The 22,949-nt window shown below is 34.4% G+C and overlaps 1 protein-coding gene and 1 long non-coding RNA gene across 2 annotated transcripts in view; one reads left to right on the forward strand and one right to left on the reverse strand.

Annotated features, from left to right (window-relative positions):
• Window positions 1-22,949, reverse strand: part of LOC121370728 (TNF receptor-associated factor family protein DDB_G0272098-like) — a 39,885-nt gene that overhangs the window by 15,851 nt on the left and 1,085 nt on the right. Inside the window, exons 2-4 of the mRNA XM_041496158.1 lie at window positions 20,880-21,024; window positions 19,566-19,663; window positions 17,251-17,288 (exon numbers count right to left, since the gene is read on the reverse strand). Coding sequence (XP_041352092.1) covers window positions 17,251-17,288; window positions 19,566-19,663; window positions 20,880-21,014 — 271 coding nt within the window. The 5' untranslated portion in view covers window positions 21,015-21,024. The remainder of the gene's footprint in view (window positions 1-17,250; window positions 17,289-19,565; window positions 19,664-20,879; window positions 21,025-22,949) is intronic.
• LOC121370736 lies at window positions 917-8,575 on the forward strand. The gene is made up of 3 exons (XR_005957722.1): window positions 917-1,013; window positions 2,690-2,749; window positions 7,607-8,575. It is a non-coding gene; the product is annotated as an uncharacterized LOC121370736 (long non-coding RNA).

The following is a 22,949-nucleotide window of genomic DNA, read 5'->3' on the forward strand; positions in this document are numbered from 1 at the left end:
TTGTTTAACAACACCACTATAGAACACATGGATATATTAATTATTTAGCTATTGGATGTTAAACAGTTCATCATAGAGAGAAAACCTGCTACATTTTTCCATTAGTAGCAAGGGATCTTTTATATGCACCATCCCACAGACAGAATAATACATACAATGGCCTTTGATATACCAGTTGTGGTGCACTGGCTGGAATGAAAAATAGCTCACCAAAGGCGATCAATCCCAGACTGACTGTGCATCAAGTGAGCGCTTTCCAACTGGGCTACTCCCCACCCCTCCAGTACATTAAAGGCTGTGATATAATTACTTGCATATGTATGTAGTGTCCTGCATATGTGCAAGTGCACAAAAAAGATTATTTCTGTAGAAGAATTCATATCTTATGCAGTGTAAGAGTTAGGTGAAAGAGTACATTATGTGCAGTCGGTCTAGGATCAATCCCCGTCAGTTCCAGCCAGTGCCCCATGACTGGTATATCAAAGGCCGTGGTATGTGCTATCCTGTCTGTGAGATGGTGCATATAAAAGATCTCTTGCTACTACTGAGAAAAACATTGCCGGTTTCCTCTCTAAGACTATCCGCAAAAATTACCAAATGTTTGACATCCAATAGCCGATGATATGTTCTAGTGGTGTTATTAAACAAAACAAACTTTAACTTTTACCCTAGAGTATACCCTGAAAAAAAAAAAAAAAAAAAAAAAAAAAATCAGAAAGTACTATTGCTTATAATGTCTACCTTACAAAATGGTTTAATTTAAACTCCCTGTATAAAGCTGTATGGATGATCACCTTTCAATAGACCAGTCTACCTACACGGAGACTGAGCACATATGATCCACATACATGTATATGACAGAGTCATAAAAAATGTATAACTCACACATGAATGCAGACAGTTATACACAATGAAGCTAAAATGTGTACAGGACCTGTGTGCAAAGAAACTGATAGCATTCAAATAGTTCACCTGATTCGCAGCACACAGGTGCATGTACCACTGGGCTTAGAGTAAGTAATCGTCTTTTTAAAGTTACTTTTACTTTTATTTAATGTAATGATTCAGGCATGCAGATATTCACTACAATCAGTACTAGTGTTTCTGCCAGAAAGACATTTTTGGGTATGGTGCTATGGATTTGAATGCAACCACAGTCCTCAGGGGTTTGTGGGGGATCCTCCCCCAGAAAGAAAATGGGTTAAATTTAGGGTTTAGAAAATTATACAGTAATGATAAAGAGTAATTGATTTTGTCAAAAGGTTAACTTAAAAAAACAATAAGCAAAATGTTTTGGATATGGCACCATACCGGTTTTACCCTCTGGCAGAAACACTGACAATCTATCTGGACCCAATTTCACAAAACATTGTAAGCCTAGTTTTGCACGTAAACATAAATCAACAACTAAACCACAATTCTTATTACTATAATTATACATTGTAGTACAACAAATATAGTTAAAAGTACACATATTTCATTTTCTTTTGTCCTAAAAATCTTCCGTAATGATGTAAATTTCTTCGTGAAATAGATGACAAGCACTTGTAATTTTTGTATGCCTGGTATAACTGCTAGTCGCAGACATAAACTTACGATGTTTTGTGAAATAGGCCCGTGACCTACAAAGAGGACTCTAGCAAAACCCAACCCCAAAACAAGAAGAAAACAAGAAAGAAAAACAAAATGTAAAAAAGAAAATCATAAATCTTGGCCTAGATATAAAAAGACTGTCTTGCGACACCGAGACAAAACATAAATACTTCTCTTGACAGATATGTTGACAAGCAAGTCTTTAAATACAGGTGAACCTTTGTACCTGACCTGTCACATTCACTGGGCTGTTTTAACAATACCCTAACACACTGCACACATACAAGTATAGCTTCATACTAGCCCTAGTGCGATATCAGCTGATATATTTTACACCCTGATGAGCACCTCAGTATATACAGGAGCTGTCATAGATGTATGCATGTTTATAGAAACAGGTAATAAAAGTGCATATTATATGGGATTTTATAGAGATTTAGCATTTACCGTTACTGCAGATGGTTGTAAACATACAATGTCATGTATTTATAACCGGTAGATAGAACAAGGTATATATAATATATGACATTTTATACAGATTCATTATTTACTGTTTAGGGTGGGATTTACACCTGGTTGAGTGCTCGCCTGAGGTGCTTGCATTGCAGGATCGAACCACCTCAGTGGACCCATTCAACTGATTGGGGGTTTTCTTGTTCCATCCAGTGCACCACACTGGTCAAAGGCCATGGTATGTGCTTTCCTGTTTATGGGAAAGTGCATATAAAAGATCCCTTGCTGAATTAGAAAAAATGTAGTTGCGCTGGGTTTCCTCTGATGACTACGAGTCACAATTACCAAATTTTTGACATCCAATTGCCGATGCATTTCTTAATGAATGTGAACTAGTGGTGTGGTTAAACACAACAAACTTTATTTACTGTTACTGCAGGTGTTAACTTGTAAACATATTTATAACCGGCAGCTAGAACAAGGTACATATATAAGGAATTTTATACAGATTAATTATTTACTGTTATTGCAGGTGTTAATTTGTAAATATATTTATAACCCGTAGCTAAAACAAGGTACATGGTACAGATAGATGTAGATAGGTGTAGCTAGAGATATCAAATTATGATTCTTATCTATTAAGGTCAGTGTCCCACATCAGGGATATGCTGTACTCCTCAGCAGTTGGATTGTGACAAGCCAGGTGATGTATTTAATGTAATTCATGCATCTAAGTCACGGGTTATTCGGTTATTCTCTTTATGGAGGCTTGGTTATAGTTACATACCCATGTGTTCTACAGGAGCCTGTGGATTACATTCTCAACTACACTGGCAACAAAAGGAATATTTGTCTAATAACACCTCAGCACATTTTTAAGTAACAAGGTATGGACTTTGTGTAAGCAGGGCTTCTAGAATGTTTGTAAAATCCACTAGTCATATGATCAGTGTTTTTTAAAATTTACTAGCCATAATTAAAAATTCACTATAGTCCAACTTTACTTTAAGTTAATACAATTTTACTAAATAATAGTAATAATTGAATATGTCACTTAAAGAAGAAGATGGAGCTTAAAAACACTAACATTGGGGGGTGGGGTGGGGGTGGGGGTTGGGGGCATTTCAGTTAAGTTCTATGCAGTAATTTGTTCTAAGCATGTTTGTTTCTAAAGGGTTTCTATAGTTTTTATAAAATCCACTATGGGATCAGTGTTTAAAAACTTTACTAGCCATGATTAAAAATTTACTAGCCCTACTTTACTTAAGGTAATACAATTTTACTAAATAATAGTAATAACTGGATGTCACCTAAAGAGGGAGATAGACATTAAAAACACTAACATTGGGGGTTGGGAACAGGATATTCATATTTACAAAACAGACTTAACTGCAACACTTCACTTCTTTTTTCTTTTTCTTTTCACTAGCCATGAGGCTAAGCAATAGTTGGTATTTACAAGCCCAATACTGAATATCACTAGCCATGAGAGTGCATGGGGCTACCATAATCTAGAAGCCTGTCGTCATACATGTACTTTACTGTATTAAAACCATGCATCTACATGAATTATCGTGTTAAAGTGACTGACACTAGCTACCTTTTCAACAACACAATTTTTTGTTCTTGAAATCAATCACTGGAACATCACTAAATACAAGCTTGTACGAGTATCCTGTATCTATTTCTGTCAACAAAAACCTGTGTTTTATTACCACAGACTATATATAACAGATTGTCTAGTCACCCATGCAAAGAACACAGTTTTGTAAACATGACAATTTATGACCAAGATACCGTAAATCCTGCAATTAATCAACTAGGCTTCTTTTTTATTTTATTTTTTTTTTGGGGGGGGGGGGGGGGAGTGGGGGCAATGCTCTAAGACCCAGCCTCTATTCAAGGTCCATTCAACTGATATGGGTTTTCCTCATTTTAAACAGAGCACCACAACTAGCTGAAGGCTATGTGCTTTCCTGTCTGTATAAAAGATCCCTTGCTGCATTAGGAAAAATCAAGACGGTCATAATAAAGAGCCACTTTCAGAATACTAAAAGCAAAACCTATTGGCTCTCCTCACTATTTCGATTAGAACGACCATCAAAATTGCGCCAAATTTCCTTCATGTAAACGCGCACCTCTTCCTCTTTGACATAATCCTACGGGACTTTCAAAATTCCATAGCACCAATTACACTCCGCCTGTCACCAACATTGGACTGCTGGTGCTCCCTTGCACTTGTCAGTGCAGGCGTCCCTTCTCTAACCCTCCCCCAACTCTTTCCTATCCTGGACAGAGGGATAGGCATGTGCTCTGAATGTGCACGTAAATCTCTTTCTCGTTCGTTCGTTTATTAGGAAAAATGTAGAGGGTTTCCTCTGCTGACTACGAGTATGTGTCAGAATTAACAAATGTTTGATATCCACTAGCCAACAATTAATTATATTATTTAATGTGCTCTAGTGGTGTCATTAAACAAAACAAACTTTAACTTTTAACTATTTCCAGTATGCTTCTATTTTTTTATGAAACATTTTCCAACATAGCAATATTTTGTTTTTAAATATAACAAAGTTGATTGCCTGTCTCACATTTGTTTTGTTCTTAGATAGTGTGGTACTGAAGGATATGATTACTTTATGAACAAACTTTTATTAATATTATAATATCATGCAACTAGTATAACGTAATCATTAGCCTTAAGTTAGAATGGCTGAAAACAGCCCCAAGCAAGTACAGCCAGCAAACATTTTGCTAACGTTCGCAAACTATTTGATTGGTTCCCAACATAGCCATTTGGTTTACTGTGAAGTGCATAAACCAGTCTACTGGACGTTTTTCTTCTCAGTATGGCTGAATGCAGCCCTGGGCTCCGTTCCACGAAGTAATCTTAGCACTAAGATCACCATAAATGCGTAACTACCTAGCACTATGACTGCTTCGTGGAACGGGGCACATATGCAGGCCTTTATATACATGGCTTTTTTTTGTGACACTCTAGAACCTGGCCTCTAATCGAAGCTGGCTTCTATTCAAGGCAGACCTCTATTGAAGACTTTACGGTATATCAATTGCAGCATACAGGTACCCCAGTGTCATGGTCAGCAAATATATATATTACAGGTAATAGCTCTGACTACAATGAAACACTGATAGGGCTAAACCGAAAGAAAAGGGGTCATTTAACTGGAGCATTTTGACACTTTAACACAGGTTTATTGTATGTGTGGTATGCATATGTCAGAGTTTATTTTAAACTGCTGTGGAACAATATTTTCCCCCGAGTTACATTTACAGGGTTTTATTCCTAAAATTTGACTTGACACCCACATCCGCTAGACTGGTTTATGCGCTTCACAGTAAACCAAATGGCTATGTTGGGAACCAATCAAATAGTTCGCAAATGTTAAAGAAATATTTCTGGCTGTAGTACAGGTACATTTTTGTAGCTTGGGGCTGTTTTCTGCCATTATAACTTAAGGCTAGTAACTTGACTTTGGGAATTTTAGCATTGTTTTAAAAAAAAATTGTGGAATTTTCAGTTTCATTTAAAAAACATCTTAGTAAGCTTTGTTAGAATCGAAAAGACTGATACTATACATATACTTGTATTTATTCACATTAATATCTACTTTTATGTATTGTTTTCAAAATATGCCTTTATATAATAATAAAAAATGAGAATTATTTACATTGATTGGGAATGTTTTACTCCAATATTGGGAATAAAAAACGACATCACTTTTCAGGAATAGTAGGGAATGGTGCTGAGTCTAAGAAACATAGGTGATTAAAATGCTGATTTATCTCAACATGACAACTGGATGATCCAACTGCTTTATATATTCTGAGAGATATAAATAACACATTGGATATTTCAATATTTTCTATAGAAATGTTATATCATACATATTAAGCATGCAGACCAATGGTATATTGGAAACAACTGTAACTAGCTGAAAGATATTGTTCAAATCAAAGGAAAAATGGAATAAAATGTGTTTTCAAACAATCCACCCAACAGACACAGACAGACAGACAGACACACACACATTTGACTGTGGTTGTTAATATAAACAAAAGTTACAATTTATTAACACATTAATATGCAGAGTTACTGCTAGAGGGTAAAACGGGTTTGCATGGTGCCATACCCAAAAAAAATTCCAGATTTTTTTTTTTTAAGTTAACCTTTTGAAAAAACTAATTACTCTTATCATTTAATGTATGATTTTCTTAACCCTAACCCTAAATTTAACCCATTTTCTTTCTGGGTTGATTGTGGTTGCATTCAATTCCATAGCACAATACCCAAAAATGTCTTTCTGTCAGAAACATTGATATGAATGACTAATGAGCAAAATGAATACATATTAGAAATGCATGACTTTGGTTCCATCAGTAGTTACTATGTTGGGTTTTTTTTTGTGTTGTTGTTTGTTGTTGTTTTTTGGGGGGTTGGTGGTGGGGGTTTTTTTGTTGTTGTTTTTTAAAAATATTTATTGCCCCAGATATTTAAATAGAGTGAAACCTCTCAAAACCGGACCCTCTTTAAACCGGAATTCCCTCAAAACCAGATATTTTGTGTCCGGTTTAGAGGGGTTTCGCTGTATTGATAATTAATGACAGGGTTGGGGCCCTGAAATCATTATCTTACAATAGATACATAAATATAAAGTGCATTCAATAAAATTACTAGTTTATTGGAGCATAACTGACAGAATAAATATATAATAAAAGAGAATTCAAACAGCTAGACAGAGAGAAAGAAGAAACGAAAAATCCATATTTCTAAATATAGAAAACAAACATTATTGGCTTTTAGGTTAGAACCCCCCCCCCCCCCCCAGTATGTCTTATATTGGAGTTATTTTTAACTATTACGGCTAAGTTTAATTGACAAGGTGCCCAGTTTTCATCAAACTCTTAATGTGAACAGTCTTTATAGAGTATGTATTTCTCTATTTGTAATTTATCTGTAATTACATTTTTTATTCCAGTTATATGAAGTATATTCTTTTGTATTTTTGTTCTATATATATAATGGTTTACATTTCCAATTCACAAATTTATGATCTGTATGTATGCTGCCGAATAGAACCATACTTTTATCAAGTTGAATATGTTAGTTTTTTGCTGTAACCACTGTTCTATAGTTTTCCAAGGTTCTCTGACTTTAGGGCAATCATAAAACAAGTGTTGCATGGTTCTGGTTGCTGATTACAAAAGTTACAAGTACTGGAAGCAATATACTTTTATTTTATATAAAAACTAATTTGTTGGTATAATCCTACATGTATGTAAAATTTGGTACTATTTTCTAGAAGAAAAAAGAATATTTAAAAAAACAAAAAAAGAATGAAATTGAGATAAAATAGTAAATGCAGCTACAAGTACATGTATGTTGGTTGTAAGGTAATGACCGAGGGTTTCCATCCCTGACATTACTAATGTCCTCTGGGGCAATTCAAGTTAAAAAAGTGTTTTAAAAAGCTGATTAAAAAATCATTGATAAAAAACCCTAAATAACTACATTTGTAAATACTGTTGTATATTTCAGACCTACAAAGTGTTCAAGGAGTGAAAAACAACAGGATTACCAAGACAACCACCTGACACTTTCCATGTCAAATCAAACATATTTCTTAAAACATATCAGACTGTACAACTACTACTACTAAACCACAGTACCAGCTGTCAAACGTTCGGATTTATATGCACAAAATTACCTTTTGTACATCACACAAAAGAACTACTGCCAAACAGTGAAATCCAGCAGGTGACTTGTTTTGTGCTGGGGTGCTGTTTAACTTAGTTGTTAATCAATTATCATACTGGAAACGTTAATATTAATGAAGCATCAGATTCGAGACTTTCCTATTAACAAATTGTCATATTGGAAACTGTTATCAACAAAATCATCACATTGAAAACTTTCTTCTCAATAAAGATTGGAAATATATTACTAAAATATATTACTAAATCGTCAGATTGGAATCTTTCTCATCAACATATTATCAACACTGGAAATTTTATCAATAAATCATTATATTGGAATCCTTATTAGTGAACTGTTATATTGGAAACTTTTACTATCAATGAAACAATACACTGAAGACTGCTATCAATAAATCAACTAGTACATAATTATACACCTATAGCGATCAAGCATGAAGATGTATCTACGACATACAATAAGGACAATATTTGTCCATGAAAAGTTGTTTGCAGTAGCGTTGGTCTTAATGTGTTTCGCACACAGTCCAGTTTCCTCTGAACTGACCCTTGAGCCACGACCGGAATTAGCTGTACATCCAGCAGAAAATGTCTCGTTCAGTTGCTCCGGATATGAGAAAAACCAAACAATTCAATGGCTGCTACCTGACAGAACCATGGTTCCAACGAACACCACCATGAGGATTTATAAACTGAATGACACACTAAACATAATAAATGTCACGTACAATGACACGGGTGTTTATGTCTGCCAGACTACAGACCTCTTGATGAATGTGACCGCGGAGTTGAAAGTGTACGATACGCCGTCGTATTTCATGGAAGGGATGATCATCATTGGTATAAACGCAGTTCTTATAGTGTTGTTCATTACCTGTGGTATTTACAGTTTCATTTCTTCGAGAAGAAAGGAGAAAAGGGAGAAAAAGCACAAACAAGTAAAATATGAAAAGTCTGCAGGAAGCGATGTTGTGTGAACTATAGTTATCGGTAATCAATAGCAGTTGAATGATACCATCATTAATATTTTTGTTTTAAGTTGTACACTACAATGCCATCATTAATATTTTTGTTTTAGATGTACACTACAATGCCATCATTAATATTTTTGTTTTAAGATGTACATTAGGATACCATCATTAATATTTTTGTTTTAAGATGTAAATTACAATGCCATCATTAATATTTTTGTTTTAAGTTGTACACTACAATGCCATCATTAATATTTTTGTTTTAGATGTACACTACAATGCCATCATTAATATTTTTGTTTTAAGATGTACATTAGGATACCATCATTAATATTTTTGTTTTAAGATGTAAATTACAATGCCATCATTGATATTTTTTTATTTAAGACGTACATGACAATACCATATTTAATATTTTTGTTTTAGATGTACACTACAATGCCATCATTAATATTTTTGTTTTAAGATGTACATTAGGATACCATCATTAATATTTTTGTTTTAAGTTGTACACTACAATGCCATCATTAATATTTTTGTTTTAAGATGTACATTAGGATACCATCATTAATATTTTTGTTTTAAGTTGTACATTACAATGCCATCATTAATATTTTCAAGATCATAAATCACTTTAGCTTGAACTTAATTCTATATATCACCACTGAATTTTCTTCAAGGCTATATGCACTGTACATTGCATATATATATCACAATCAATTTTCTTTAAGATCACATACCACCATTAGCTTTCTTTAAGGTTATATATAATTATACACATACATGTATCACCATTGTTGTCATTAAGTTTATACACCGTTATTAACATTCGATCTTCAAGACTACATTGTATATACTATTAATTTTCTTTAAGATGATAAACCCCATTAATATTATTTAAGGTTACACATGACCATTACTTTTCTTACAATTATTCATCATCACCATTTATTTTACTAATTTTCCTTTATCATATACATGTACATCAGATTCACCAATGAATTTATTTAACATTTACATCTTATTTCTGTTTTAAAAAAATCTATTTACCATTAGTTTTCACTGATCATAGTACAAAGTATACATACGTGTATACTATCATAAGCTTTCTTTATGGTTATAATATTCCCCACCATTCGTTTTTTAATACTATTATACACCACCATTAATTTTTCTCAAGACAATATCCCTATAGGCTCATTCCAACCCATCACAAATTCACCATGCGCTAATGAAAATATCAGCTGACTAACTAAATATTTCCTGTTTCACCAAACTGGGGAAAAAGAAAATCTAACATCTGGGGATGTTAGTATTTCTACAAGTCAGTTTTATTTTTCACACATGCGATCAAGTTTACAATGAGTTCAGGTCCAACTTGAGCCAAACGTTAGCGTTGTTCACTGTCACTGAACATAGTTCTTACATCTTCTTATTAATTGAACACCTTTTCTATGGGTTTTTACACAATTTTTATAAACATTTTCTCGAGAACAGGTCTGCAGCAATAATCAAGTTCATTTTCATAAAGTCAGTGTACATTTAATTTATCACCCAAGATGTAATTGTTACGAACAACCTGAACACTTATGCTGTTTATATAATCAGTCAAATCTCAAACAAAATTATTTATTTTTATTTGTTTCTTATAAAAAGAATGAAGAACTATTATTATACAACATTTAGTGAAATATCTTAAAATATCAGTGAAATAAAAGTGTTATCCAGTCACTCAGTGATGATATCACATTTTAGAGTGAAAATTTCACTATTTCACTCTAAAATGTGTTATCGTCACTGTAGAAAGTGTTATCTTCACTGTAAGAAAGCCATAACTATTTTGCTGCTGGCATTTTAAAAATAAAGGTAAACTGCCAAAAGTTATATAATAAATAGAAAATTTCATGTTTTTTGTCAAATATGATTTATATCTCATCGAGTGAAGTTTGCAATCATATCACACTCGTTGCACAATCGCGACTCATGAGATATGATTGCAAAATTCATTCGATGAGATATAAATCATATTTGACAAAAAACATGACATATCCTCTACATGTACCGTATATATATCTTAATAAAAGATCACTACTAATGGCTAGATAAGTGCAACTGAAAGCAAGATAAATAACAAAAGATAGTGGTTACAAAAATAACAAACTCTGTTTCTGATCTTCAGGTCTCTAAATTTTGGCATTAAAAAATTAAAATTAAAATTGATTATTTATGGATGCAGGGCAGCTAAATATTACACCGATCATATTTACCACAAGTTAATTATTTCTGAGCTGACTGTTTTCTAAATTGCACACAAAAATAGTTGGAGGGGAGGGGGTTATTTCAAAACACTTTTATTTTATTTTACTTATGTCAAATCAAACTGAAATGATTTACAAAAAACACTGTTCATGGAGGCTAGGAAGGACTATAGGTTGTTAACAATATCTGTTGAAATATGTAATATGTTAGGTCTATGGTGTCATAAAATAAAGTACACGTAGATGCAGTCAATCATAATCATGTTTTCACTAACATGACAGCGTTTAATAAACCTGTGACTGCAAAATATGCATGACAAAAGATTTTAATTGAACAAGTGTGAACAGATGGCCCTTGTGTATGACCTACATGTATATTCACAGCTCTGTAATCACCTGGAAATAAGCGTCCTGTATGTATAAATAAACTTTGTGAAACCTTTTTATTTCAAAACTTTTTTATATATTTAATATAAGACAGTTTGTTTGTTTGTTTTGTTTAATGACACCACTAGAGAACATTGATTTATTAATCGGCTACTGGATGTCAAACTTTTGGTAATTTTTACATATAGTCTTAGAGAGGAAACCCGCTACATTTTTCCATTAGTAGCAAGGGATCTCTTATATTCACAATCCCACAGGCAGGATAGCACATACAACGTGCCTTTGATTATACCAGTTGTGGTACCCTGGCTGGAACGAGAAACAGCCCAAAGGGCCCACCGACAGGGATCGATCCCACACCGACTGCACATCAAGCGAGTGCTGTACCACTGGGCCACGTCCCACCCCTCTTTACAATTAGAGTACAAATGTATATACATGTAAACCATAATTAGCTTTCTTAAGAGTATATGCCATAATTAATTTTCTTTAAGATTACAGAATGCTGTACCATTAGCTTTCTTAAAATTATATATAATATGCAACCACTAAATTTCTTTAAGATTATAATATACACACCATCATTAGCTTTCTTAAGACTATATATCACCATAATTTTCATTACAATTTTTAGTATATAACATGTAGCTTTCTTATGATTATACAGTAAAGGACATTTATAACGAACATGCTTAGAACCAACTATTGCATAGAACTAACTCATCGTAAAGTCCTGTTTTATCTCCCAATATATTAATAACCAACTTATGCAAATTGTACAACTACTAATATAACAAACTAACTACCATGGTCCCTTCCGGTTTGTTATAAGAGTACTTTACTGTACATGTAAACACAATTAATTAATTTTCTTTAAAAAAAATTGTATACAGTATCATCAGTGTGCTATTTTCGATTAAAACATTTAAGTGTCATAAGGACTCCCTGTTTGCAAATCTTGAGAGCCCACCACCAACCCAGCGAACCCTACCATTTGTCTCCAGCAGGAGAGAGGATACACTAAATGTTTTGCATGAAACCATGGAAAAGATCGCTGTTCTAGACTGGTTTCACAGGATTTTGACATATACATGTATGCTGATTGTGTCATTTCGAAAAATCAATGTAATTTGTACAAATAATTTTTACAAGCCATGCAGGCTCGTACAGGTATCCTAGCCAAGCTAGAGAGTCCTATATGAATTTTGCGAGCCTCGGGCTCCAGGACTCTCTCAAATTTGCACACTGATCATTATAGCTTTCTTATGATTATACGTTTGTAAACTACCATTAATTTTCTTTAAGGTCCATTCACAATTCTCAACATTTTTATAATTGTATAAACTGTTTAATGAATTCATTAAACAAATAACATTGTGCAGCTAAAAATGTAAAATTACAAGCTGCATGTTGGGTCTCTTCAAATACATACATGTGTGTAGGGTCTCTTCAAATACATACATGTGTGTAGGGTCTCTTCAAATACATGCATGTGTGTAGGGTCTCTTCAAATACATACATGCGTGTAGGGTCTCTTCAAATACATACATGCGTGTAGGGTCTCTTCAAATACATGCATGCGTGTAGGGTCTCTTCAGATACATACATGCATGTAGGGTCTCTTCAAATACATGCATGTGTGTAGGGTCTCTTCAGATACATACATGCATGTGCATACTGTATTTCATGAAATAAATGAAAGTTATTAATTTATGTAAAAATGTAATGAGCCATCACTTTCTAGAACCCCTGCCTGAAGTGGCCTTTTAAGACAGGTGGCCGTTTAATGCAGGTTTGACTAGCTCTGTAGCTGTTTCAAATATATTTGCTGTAAATAAATAATAATTCAATGTTTTTATATCTGTTATATTTATATATATATGTTACATGTGTAAGGATCAGTAACTGGATCTGCTCAAAAATGTGTAAAATCCCAGTGAAATACATGTATGGTTTATATCAGATCATTTATCCTATAACTTAGCCTTAATATACATGTCACAATCCCATTGGATATTTTGGTGTATTAGCTCAGTTGATATACTAACTAGTAACTACTGTCAATGGGTCTTTTGTTTACAAGCCAACAAGACCTGTGTACCGGATTGAAAAGTACTAATAAGATTTAGTTCAAGTGTAACACATCATTGTGCTAATCGTGGTGTTATTACAGATGAAGGTGACTTCAGAACTGTGATTTATAAAATATGGAATAAAATTGTTACATGTCTATTTTAGAAGTCAGTGTGCAATTTTGGTTTAAAACATTTAAGTGTCATAAGGTCTCCCTGTTTGCAAATCTTAATTTAGAGCCCGCCACCAACCCAGTGAGCCCTAACAGGTGTCTGCAGTAGAAGAGAAGATATACTAAATGTTTTGCATGAAACCATGGAAAAGATCCTTATTCAAGACTGTGGTTTCCCAGGATTTTCAGATATATGTTGACTGTGTCATTTCAAAGAATCAATGAAATTTGTACAAATAATTTTTACGAGCCATGCAAGCTTGTATGCTTATATGATTTTTGTGACCCTCAGGCTCCTGGACTGTCCTCAAAATCGCACACTGGAAATGTAATAGGATAAACAGAATTTATTTTTGTGTTTTCAATATATGTAAAATATTAACCTTGTCTAGTTAATTGGTATTTATTTCAGCAGAGCGTCGGATAATTCACATTTTAAAACATAGACTCGGTTGATATTTTACATAATATATAAAACACTTGTAAAAAATCATGTATATAATTTTTGGGGATTATATACAGGGTATTTACATTTACTTTTGTTGCTTTAATGTGAACTTTTAAAAATTAAATAAAATCAATAAGCACTGATTACATTGTGACTTGGTGTATTATTTGATTATCTACGATAACACATTATAACTGGTACATGTAGAAATTAAAAAAAAATGGTTGTTTAACGACATCACTAGAGCACATTGATTTATTAATCATCGGCTATTGGCTGTCAAACATTTGGTAATTTTGACATATAGTCTCAGAGAGAAAACCTGCTACATTTTTCCATTAGCCGCAAGGAAGGGATCTTTTACATGCATCATCCCAGACAGGATTGCACATACCACAGCCTTTGATATACCAGTTGTGGTGCACTGGCTGGAATGAGAAATAACCCAATGAACCCACCGCGGAGATCGATCCCACCCTCCTCCCATGCAGAAATCACACAGTTAATTACAGGGATGTAACTCTTGTTACCCAACAAAACAAATGCCTAACAAAATGATTTTCACATGCAGGTGCATGTTAAGATCGGCTTTTTTACTTATATATATTGTCAACTTTGTCTTCATTTGTACACAAGGAGAGAAATAAACAATTGTGTGTTTGTGTACAGTATACTATATACCATCAGACTATACGACATTCACAGACAGGAAGGAAGGAAATGTTTTATTTAACAACACACTCTACACATTTTATTTATGGTTATATGGCGTCGGACACAAAAAGGAGAACTAAACACAATCATACATCCATGTAAGTGTGTAAAGCGGTTTGTGGTTCACACTTTTATAAACATTAAAAATTATGATGTTCAGTTTTCAAAATTCCAAATATATACATGTGTAGATAAAATATGGTACTAAGAAATAAGAATAATTTTTCAGGAAATTAATACACAAATTAAGGGGAATTCCCATTCTGAGGTTGTGATTTTTCCATCAACAGCCGAATGAGATCATTCTCACATTTTTTCAAACAAGCACATTAATACAAACAATTTTAAACAATTAAAAACAATTACTGATACAACATTAACAAATAATTTAAATAGTTATTCATTATTATTTCAAGACAGGAATTCTCAGAGTACTGTATTGTTAAAGCAATTCAAGAACCCTACAATGGCCCCACAAATATTCTCCTACGTTCAAAGGATGTAGCTATCAAAAAAGGAGATAAATTCCATTTTACAGAGTTATGGCCCTTGAACAAATGCCCATGAAATTCACAAAACTATGTACAAAATGTCGGCTCCACACGTGTTTCGAGGCATTGCGACAAAAGGTCCAGAAAACTGTAATTTGGACAGATATATAAACAGACAGAGAGATGGATGGATAGAAAGACAAAACCTATAGTCCTCTCTGGTTGGACTGGTATGGGATGAATGAATGAATGAATGAATGAACAAACAAACAAATGAAAGAATGAATGAATGAATGTTTAACGACACCCCAGCACAAAAGTAAACATCGGCTATTGAGTATAAAAGGTAAGTACATGGAAATATTATTTATACAATTGTATAAAACCACAGTGTAAAGAGCTGTGTGGAAAAGTGCAATACAATACAAATATCAAGGTAAGTATATTTAAAAAATTTGTATAGAAATCAGAGTGTTTTAAAAACGTTAAAATTAATTCTAGGGGGAATTTAAAAGATTCCAAAACATTTCTGTTGCCAAATATATCATTTCTTATCGGCTTCAGATGATTACACTGCACCAAAGTGTGGTGCACAGTCAGTATACACTGATAGTGTACACACTGAGGAGGAGGGTCCTTAACATAGCTGAAAGATGGATATGCTTTTCCAATTACTGTATACATAAGTACAGAACTAAGGTACATGGAGTTATGCACATCTGTTTTTCAAGTCACTTGACACCATTTGGACCAGTCCAAGCATTTGCAACAAGAGAATATCGACAGACTAGAATCATAGATGGGTTAAGCTAATTATTTTCAATTTTTAAAGTATTTTTATATGCACTCTCTCACAGACAGGACAGCATGTACAATCATGTACAATCATGTTAGAGCCTACAAAACAAAACAATAAAAATGTGTTTTCTTTCAACAACACCACTAGAGTATCGGCTATTGGAAAGGAAAGGAAATGGTTTATTTAACTACGCCCTTTACACATTTTATTTACGGTTATATGGCGTCGGACATATGGTTAAGGACCACACAGATACTGAGGGAGGAAACCCACTGTCTCCACTTCATGGGCTAGTCTTTTTGATTAGCAGCAAGGGATCTTTTATATGCATCATCCCATAGACAGGATAGCACATACCACAGATGTGATGTACCAGTCCGAGAAATAGCCCAATGGGCTCACTGACGGGGATCAATCCCAAACCCACCATGCATCAAGCGAGCACTTTACCACTGGGCTACGCCCCGCCCCAGCTATTGGATGTCCACCATTTGATTATTCTGACAGCCTTAGAGAGGAAACTACATTTCTCGATTAGTAGCAAGGGATCTTTCATATGCATCATCAGAGACAGGATAGCACATACCACAGCCTTTGATATATCAGTCGTGGTGCACTAACTGGAACAAGAAATAGCCCAATGGGCCCACTGACAGGATCGATCCCAAACCGACTACCTATCAGGTGTACGCTTTACCACTGGGCTACAACCCGCCCTTGTTGTTAAACAAAAGAAACTGTAAATAAACTGTAAATAAACTATAATGAAAGGAAATGAGCACATTTTAATCTTCTGCTACCTGAATTTGGTATCTAACTTGTGGTTATTTTTACATTTGGTCGTGAGTGACCAAGGGAAGAAACCCACTTACGCCACATAGGCTACTCCTTCAAAATAAGCAACAAGAAATATTTTTTATGAATTTTCACATACATGTACAAGGCAATATACTTTGGCCTCTGATGTACCGGTCATAGGACAGAGAAACAAAACCGATTAAAAAACCGATTACTGAACATGTTGCACCCGTTATAATAAATACTAAAACCATTAAACATTCATTCATTATAATTTTATACATTTTAGTTAGACTTGTAAAAGTTAAAAACCTAAAAATACATTCTAACACATAATCCGTTCTTAAATAAACTTACTTTTCTGATTGGTTACTGTATGTTCTAGCTTCTTGTTGCTGAAAAACAAACACATTTTTTTTTAATTAAGTGAAATTTATATTAGTATTTAATCTTCAACTGATTAAAAATTGCCTGTTTGCCTGCTACCATAATCTAGAAGCCCTGCTGTTTATCAAATTCATTTAACTTTAAAAAAAAATCTAATGCAGAATAAGAATTTACATTCTGAAAAGAATAAATTCAGTATTGAATATATTAGAGGAAATAATATCTAAGGTTTTTGTTCTCCATTTAAAAAATAAAAATCAGTTAAAGAGAATATCCCGAGTTTGTAAAATAAAATAAACAGTGAAATCTACTTACACGGCAAAAATTAATACTGAACTATACTGATAAAAAACAAGACCAGGGGCCTAATTCATAAAGCTCTCTTAGGCTCTGATAGAAACAAAATCCTCTCAGTTTTAGACTGCACTGCGGATCACAAAGCTCCTTAGGCTCTTAGACAACAAAAGCTCTCTGTAGTTTTAGCACTGCACTGCGAGACAAAGCTCTCTTAGGCTCTGCTAGACAACAAAGCATCCTCTCTGTAAGTTTTAGCACTGCACTGCGAGATCGCAAAGCTCTCTTAGGCTCTGCTAGACAACAAAGCATCCTCTCTGTAAGTCTTAGCACTGCACTGCGAGATAAGCTCTGCTAGACAACACTGCACTGCGAGATCGCAAAGCTCTCTTAGGCTCTGCTAGACAACAAAGCATCCTCTCTGTAAGTCTTAGCACTGCACTGCGAGATCACAAAGCTCTCTTAGGCTCTGCTAGACAACAAAGCATCCTCTCTGTAAGTCTTTTAGCACTGCGAGATCACAAAGCTCTCTTAGGCTTGCACACAACGCATCCTCTCTGTAAGTTTTAGCACTGCACTGCGAGATCGCAAAGATAGACAACAAAGCATCCGTTTTAGCAAGAGCTCTCTTAGCTGACAGCATCCTCTCTGTAAGGCACCAGGGCCCAGATATTAGTGAATTGGGCCCCAGGGCCCAGTTTTATGAAGCTATCTTACTGCTAAGATCACCTTAATTGCACTTCTAAGGTAGCTATGTAATATGGGGCCCTGATGACCGACTTTAATTCACTACTAGAGTAATTATGCCTGTCATGAAATACAAAGATGTAAGTCAGTGTTGCAGTGCTAGTGATATTCAATGCCGGGCTAGTAAATTACTATTGCCATGCCCAACGGCTAGTAAAATTGTTTTTGTCAAATATTGCAGTTAAGTCTATTTTGTAAATATGAATACCGTGCCCTTACCATTAAGCTCTATCTCCCTCTTTAGATGACATATCTGATTATTACAGGCATCAAAATAAGTCGAGAACAGTCATTCAGGTTACTGGGAGGTTACCACATGTAAGAAAAGTCGAGAACGGTGTTTCATTCTCGACACAAATTTTGATTTCCAAACTTAAACCAGGCAATGCATTCCAGACTTTTGCATTTCATTTTCTCGTAAGGAATTGCATCGATGTTCGCATGCACATGTGCAATTGCAAGCAATTAAAGTCATCCGCGTTTAAGCAACGTCCACTAGATGAATTTACTTCCACATTTCATTTTCTCATACGAAATTGCACAGATGTTCGTGTGCACTTGTGCAATTGCAAGCAATTTCAGCAATCTGTGTTTAAGCAGCACCCACTAGATAAATTTCTTGTACCAATGTGGCAACCTATAGGTTTACCAGGCTATATTTTGTGGTAACCTGTAAATGGGTTACCAGACACCATGCTTATTTCGATGCCGTTATTACTATTATTTAGTAAAATTTTATTAGCTAGTCAATTTTTTTTATCGTGGCTAGTCAATTTTTTAAATCACTGTTCCAATGACTAGTGGACTTTATACAAATTCTAGAAGCCCTAGTGTTGACGGATTGACTGCCAGTAACACGGAGAGCTTTCAGATACTGTGGATGAGGGTTTTGGTTGTAGTCAATATTTTCTGTTTCGATTTATGCCTTCCCTTATTTCTCTCCATCAGTGTATGTAGTTACTACAAATATTAGGGCGACCAGAAATGCATACACTATACAGACAGGAACATGTGACAATAGCTACAAATTAAGGATAGCTCCCATAACAATTTCAGATATATTATGTATGATATTTATTAAAAATCGTGAGTTCTGGAAAACGTCACTGCAACATGAGTCATAGCCAATGGTTTTACGATTTGTAGTATAGCTTCAAAAATATGGACCCAGATATGAAACTGAATAAAATGTACTATATATAAGCACATATAAACTGTTTTTTCTGAGTTTGTTTCAATCTCACCTTGATTCCAGCTGCTGAAGTTTCTTGCCTATAGCTTTCCTCTCAGAATCAAAATCCAAAGAATTCTTCCGAAATGCTTGATACTGCCGACACAAGCTCTGAAATTACAGTCATTTATTATTGGATGTAAACTGCTTTTAAAACTGTGTTAATTCCAGGTTTAAATGACAGTTAATTGAATGTTTTGACACTTGGTTTAGAGCGTAAATAGAGGATTCGTCACATGTATTTTTTAATATGGAAAATATCAACCGAGTCTATGTTAATCAGTATTTATCGAGGTTAATATTTTACATATTAAAAAACATGAGTAGTGAATTCTATCTATCCTATAACACTTCTAAAATAACATTTTAATTCAGGTTTTACTAAATCACAGTACAAAAGTCGCCACCATCGGTAATATGACATCATTACGATTAGCACAAATTAGTTTGACGTCGCGCATTTTAACTAAATCTTTGAAAACGTTACGCTTTACGTTACACAATACATTACCTAGAGACCTTGCAAATTTGCATACCATTATTAACTGGGTTAATATACTGAAATTAATACATGGGTTTATGACATGGATATCATGGGTAAGTTATAGGATAACAGAGGAAATCTGTCATACAAGTTATTGAACACTAGTTATGAAAGGAACATGTCCACTGAGGGAGTCAGTCTAGTATCGATTCCTGTCGCTGGGCCCCATTGAGCTATTTCTATTTCCATCCTGTGCACCACGATTGGTATATCAAAGCCTGTGATATGTGCTATCCTATCTGTGGGATGGTGCATGTAAAAGATCCCTTGCTACTAATGGAAAAATTAAGCAGGTTTCCTTTAAGACTATATTTCGGAATTACCAAATGTTTGACATCCAATAGCTAACAAGTAATAAATCAATTTGCCCCAGTGGTGTCGTTGAACAAAACAAAACTTTAACTCAAGAAAAACTATCTACAAAAAGAAGTTTGTTTTCTTTAACAACACCACTGGAGCACATTGATTAATGAATCATTGACTATTGCATGTCAGACATTTGGTAATTCTGACTCGTAGTCATTAGAGGAAACCCACTACATTTTTTCTAATGCAGCAAAGGATCTTTTATATGCACTTTCCCACAGACAGGATAGCACATACCATGGCCTTTGTCCAGTTGTGGTGCACTGGTTGGAACGATAGAAAAAATAACCAATCAGCTGAATGGATCCACCGAGGTAGTTTGATCCTGTGATGCAAGCACCTCAACCGACTGAGCTAAATCCCCCCCCACCCCTCCATGTACAAAAGGACCATTTCCAGACACTATTAGTGAAGCACCTCGGATGCCCGCAGCCGGTCTTGTAGATGTTCTATGTCGGTGTTTTTCTCATGGACCACACTCTCTAGGTCAGCCTTGGCTTTCTTCAGTGGCTCGGTTTCTTCAAGACTCAAACTCAGCTGGTGAGTTAACATCTCGGAATCTCTGAAACAATAATATTGTTATATTATATCAACAATAATCATAAGTATATATGTTACAGTCAATGTGTAAAACCAGACAATCTGTAGAATGCCTGAAAATTTCAGGCAATCTATAAAGTAACTGATTCACTCAAGGTAATTTCTAGACACATTGCCTGAAATGAAAGATCCACCATTCATTGACAGCAATTGTTGTAAAGGTAAACACACCTAGTGACAAAATGCAATATTAGTTAAAATTATGTAATTTATTTCAAATAAAAATCTCCACAAAGACATTCTCCAAAAACAAAACACTGACGAAAACTTGACATCAAAGTAATTAAGATTCAAAATATTGCTTTCAATCTCACACTGTCTTAATCTGTTAATTCTATACTTTGAAAGAATAATCGTAACTGTTAATTACCTTAAAATAGATTGTTTTTCCTGAATCCTTGTCAGGTACCGTATATCTTCGCCTATAAGTCGATTTTTTTTCACCCAAAAATTATTTTATAACTCGGGGGGTCGACTTATAAGAGGGTAAAAAAATTTCACCCAAAAATATTACCGTTTTGGGGATTATTTTACAAGTTTTATTGTTGAAGTTTGCCCTGTATTTATACTCAAATATGTTAATTTGACATTTATTTTGTATAACCTTTTTTTTGGCATTAGAACGGTTTTGGTTATGCAAAAAGGCGTGCGATCTCTCACATGCCAAGACAACAGTCCACTTAGTTAAAATAACAGTCATCACTAATAGCAAAAATGTAAACAGTACTAACTACCTGTTGCCTGAGTTTATTTTGAAATCTGGTCACTGGCATTAATGGTTGTTCAAACAATGTTTTGTCGGTGATTAACTTCATGAATATTACTGAGCTTTCCCTTAAAACAGATTAGACTGATCTCTACAGTTCACTAGAGCAATAGGGACATACATCATTTGGTACAAAACCAGTGTACTTTCCAGAGTTGTCCTCCTTACATGTATTAATATGGCGGAAAAACATGTGATTAACTGATACTTTCAGTTTTATCATAGTTATCTGTTGTCAGTGTTTATAAATAAAGTTATTGTCTGTGCACAAAACCATGCTGTACAGTGCTATACGGTGACAGTCAAACAGCTTTCACTATCTACTAAGGGAATGTTTCGTTTTGATGCTATGTAGTTTGATTGCGATGTACAAAACGTGAAAACTGAAGTTTGTAAAATAATTTTCTTTTGTTCAAATATTGTATATTATTGTTCTTATGTGCTGAAAATAAGAAATACTTCAATATTTATAAGTTGTTTTTCATGGGTCGACTTATAAACGGGTCAATAAAAAAATAAGTTTTCAGGGCTTGAAATTAGGGACTCGACTTATAGCCTAGATCGACTTACAGGCGAAGATATACGGTATGTTCACACTGTTCGTCACTATATGGCACACTATGTATGTTATCACCGTATAGTATTACTTTCAAATGAACCACTTTAAAATTAATTTTACTCTGTACTTTGTGCATATTATTACTTTTACATACACAACAAAAATAGTTCACCACTATGCCACAATTAGTACTATTAATAATATGTTAATAAAACAGGTTTTTTGGTTAATGGATGACACAATTTTTCTCTCGGTGGTTTTGCAGTTCAAGCAGGACGACGATACAGCAGGAACCAGTTTGATTTATGTAACCAAAAGTTATATACTTTAAGTAGCATGTGTACCGACATTGCGGTGGGACTCAGACATGCAGTGAAAGACGAGTCATTGGTTGGAGGTCAGGGCTACGCAAAATGTAATTGTGCTATTAGTGGCAAACGATGCTCATCAAACCGCTGCAAGTGCTACAAGGCAGGTGTAAAGTGCAATAGCAGATGCCACTCCAGTCTGACCTGTCTAAATAAATAAATGTGTAGAAGTGCTAGTTTGTAAATGTTTTAAT

The sequence above is a fragment of the Gigantopelta aegis genome, chromosome 1 (genome assembly GCF_016097555.1).
Source record: "Gigantopelta aegis isolate Gae_Host chromosome 1, Gae_host_genome, whole genome shotgun sequence".
Classification (NCBI taxonomy): domain Eukaryota; kingdom Metazoa; phylum Mollusca; class Gastropoda; order Neomphalida; family Peltospiridae; genus Gigantopelta; species Gigantopelta aegis.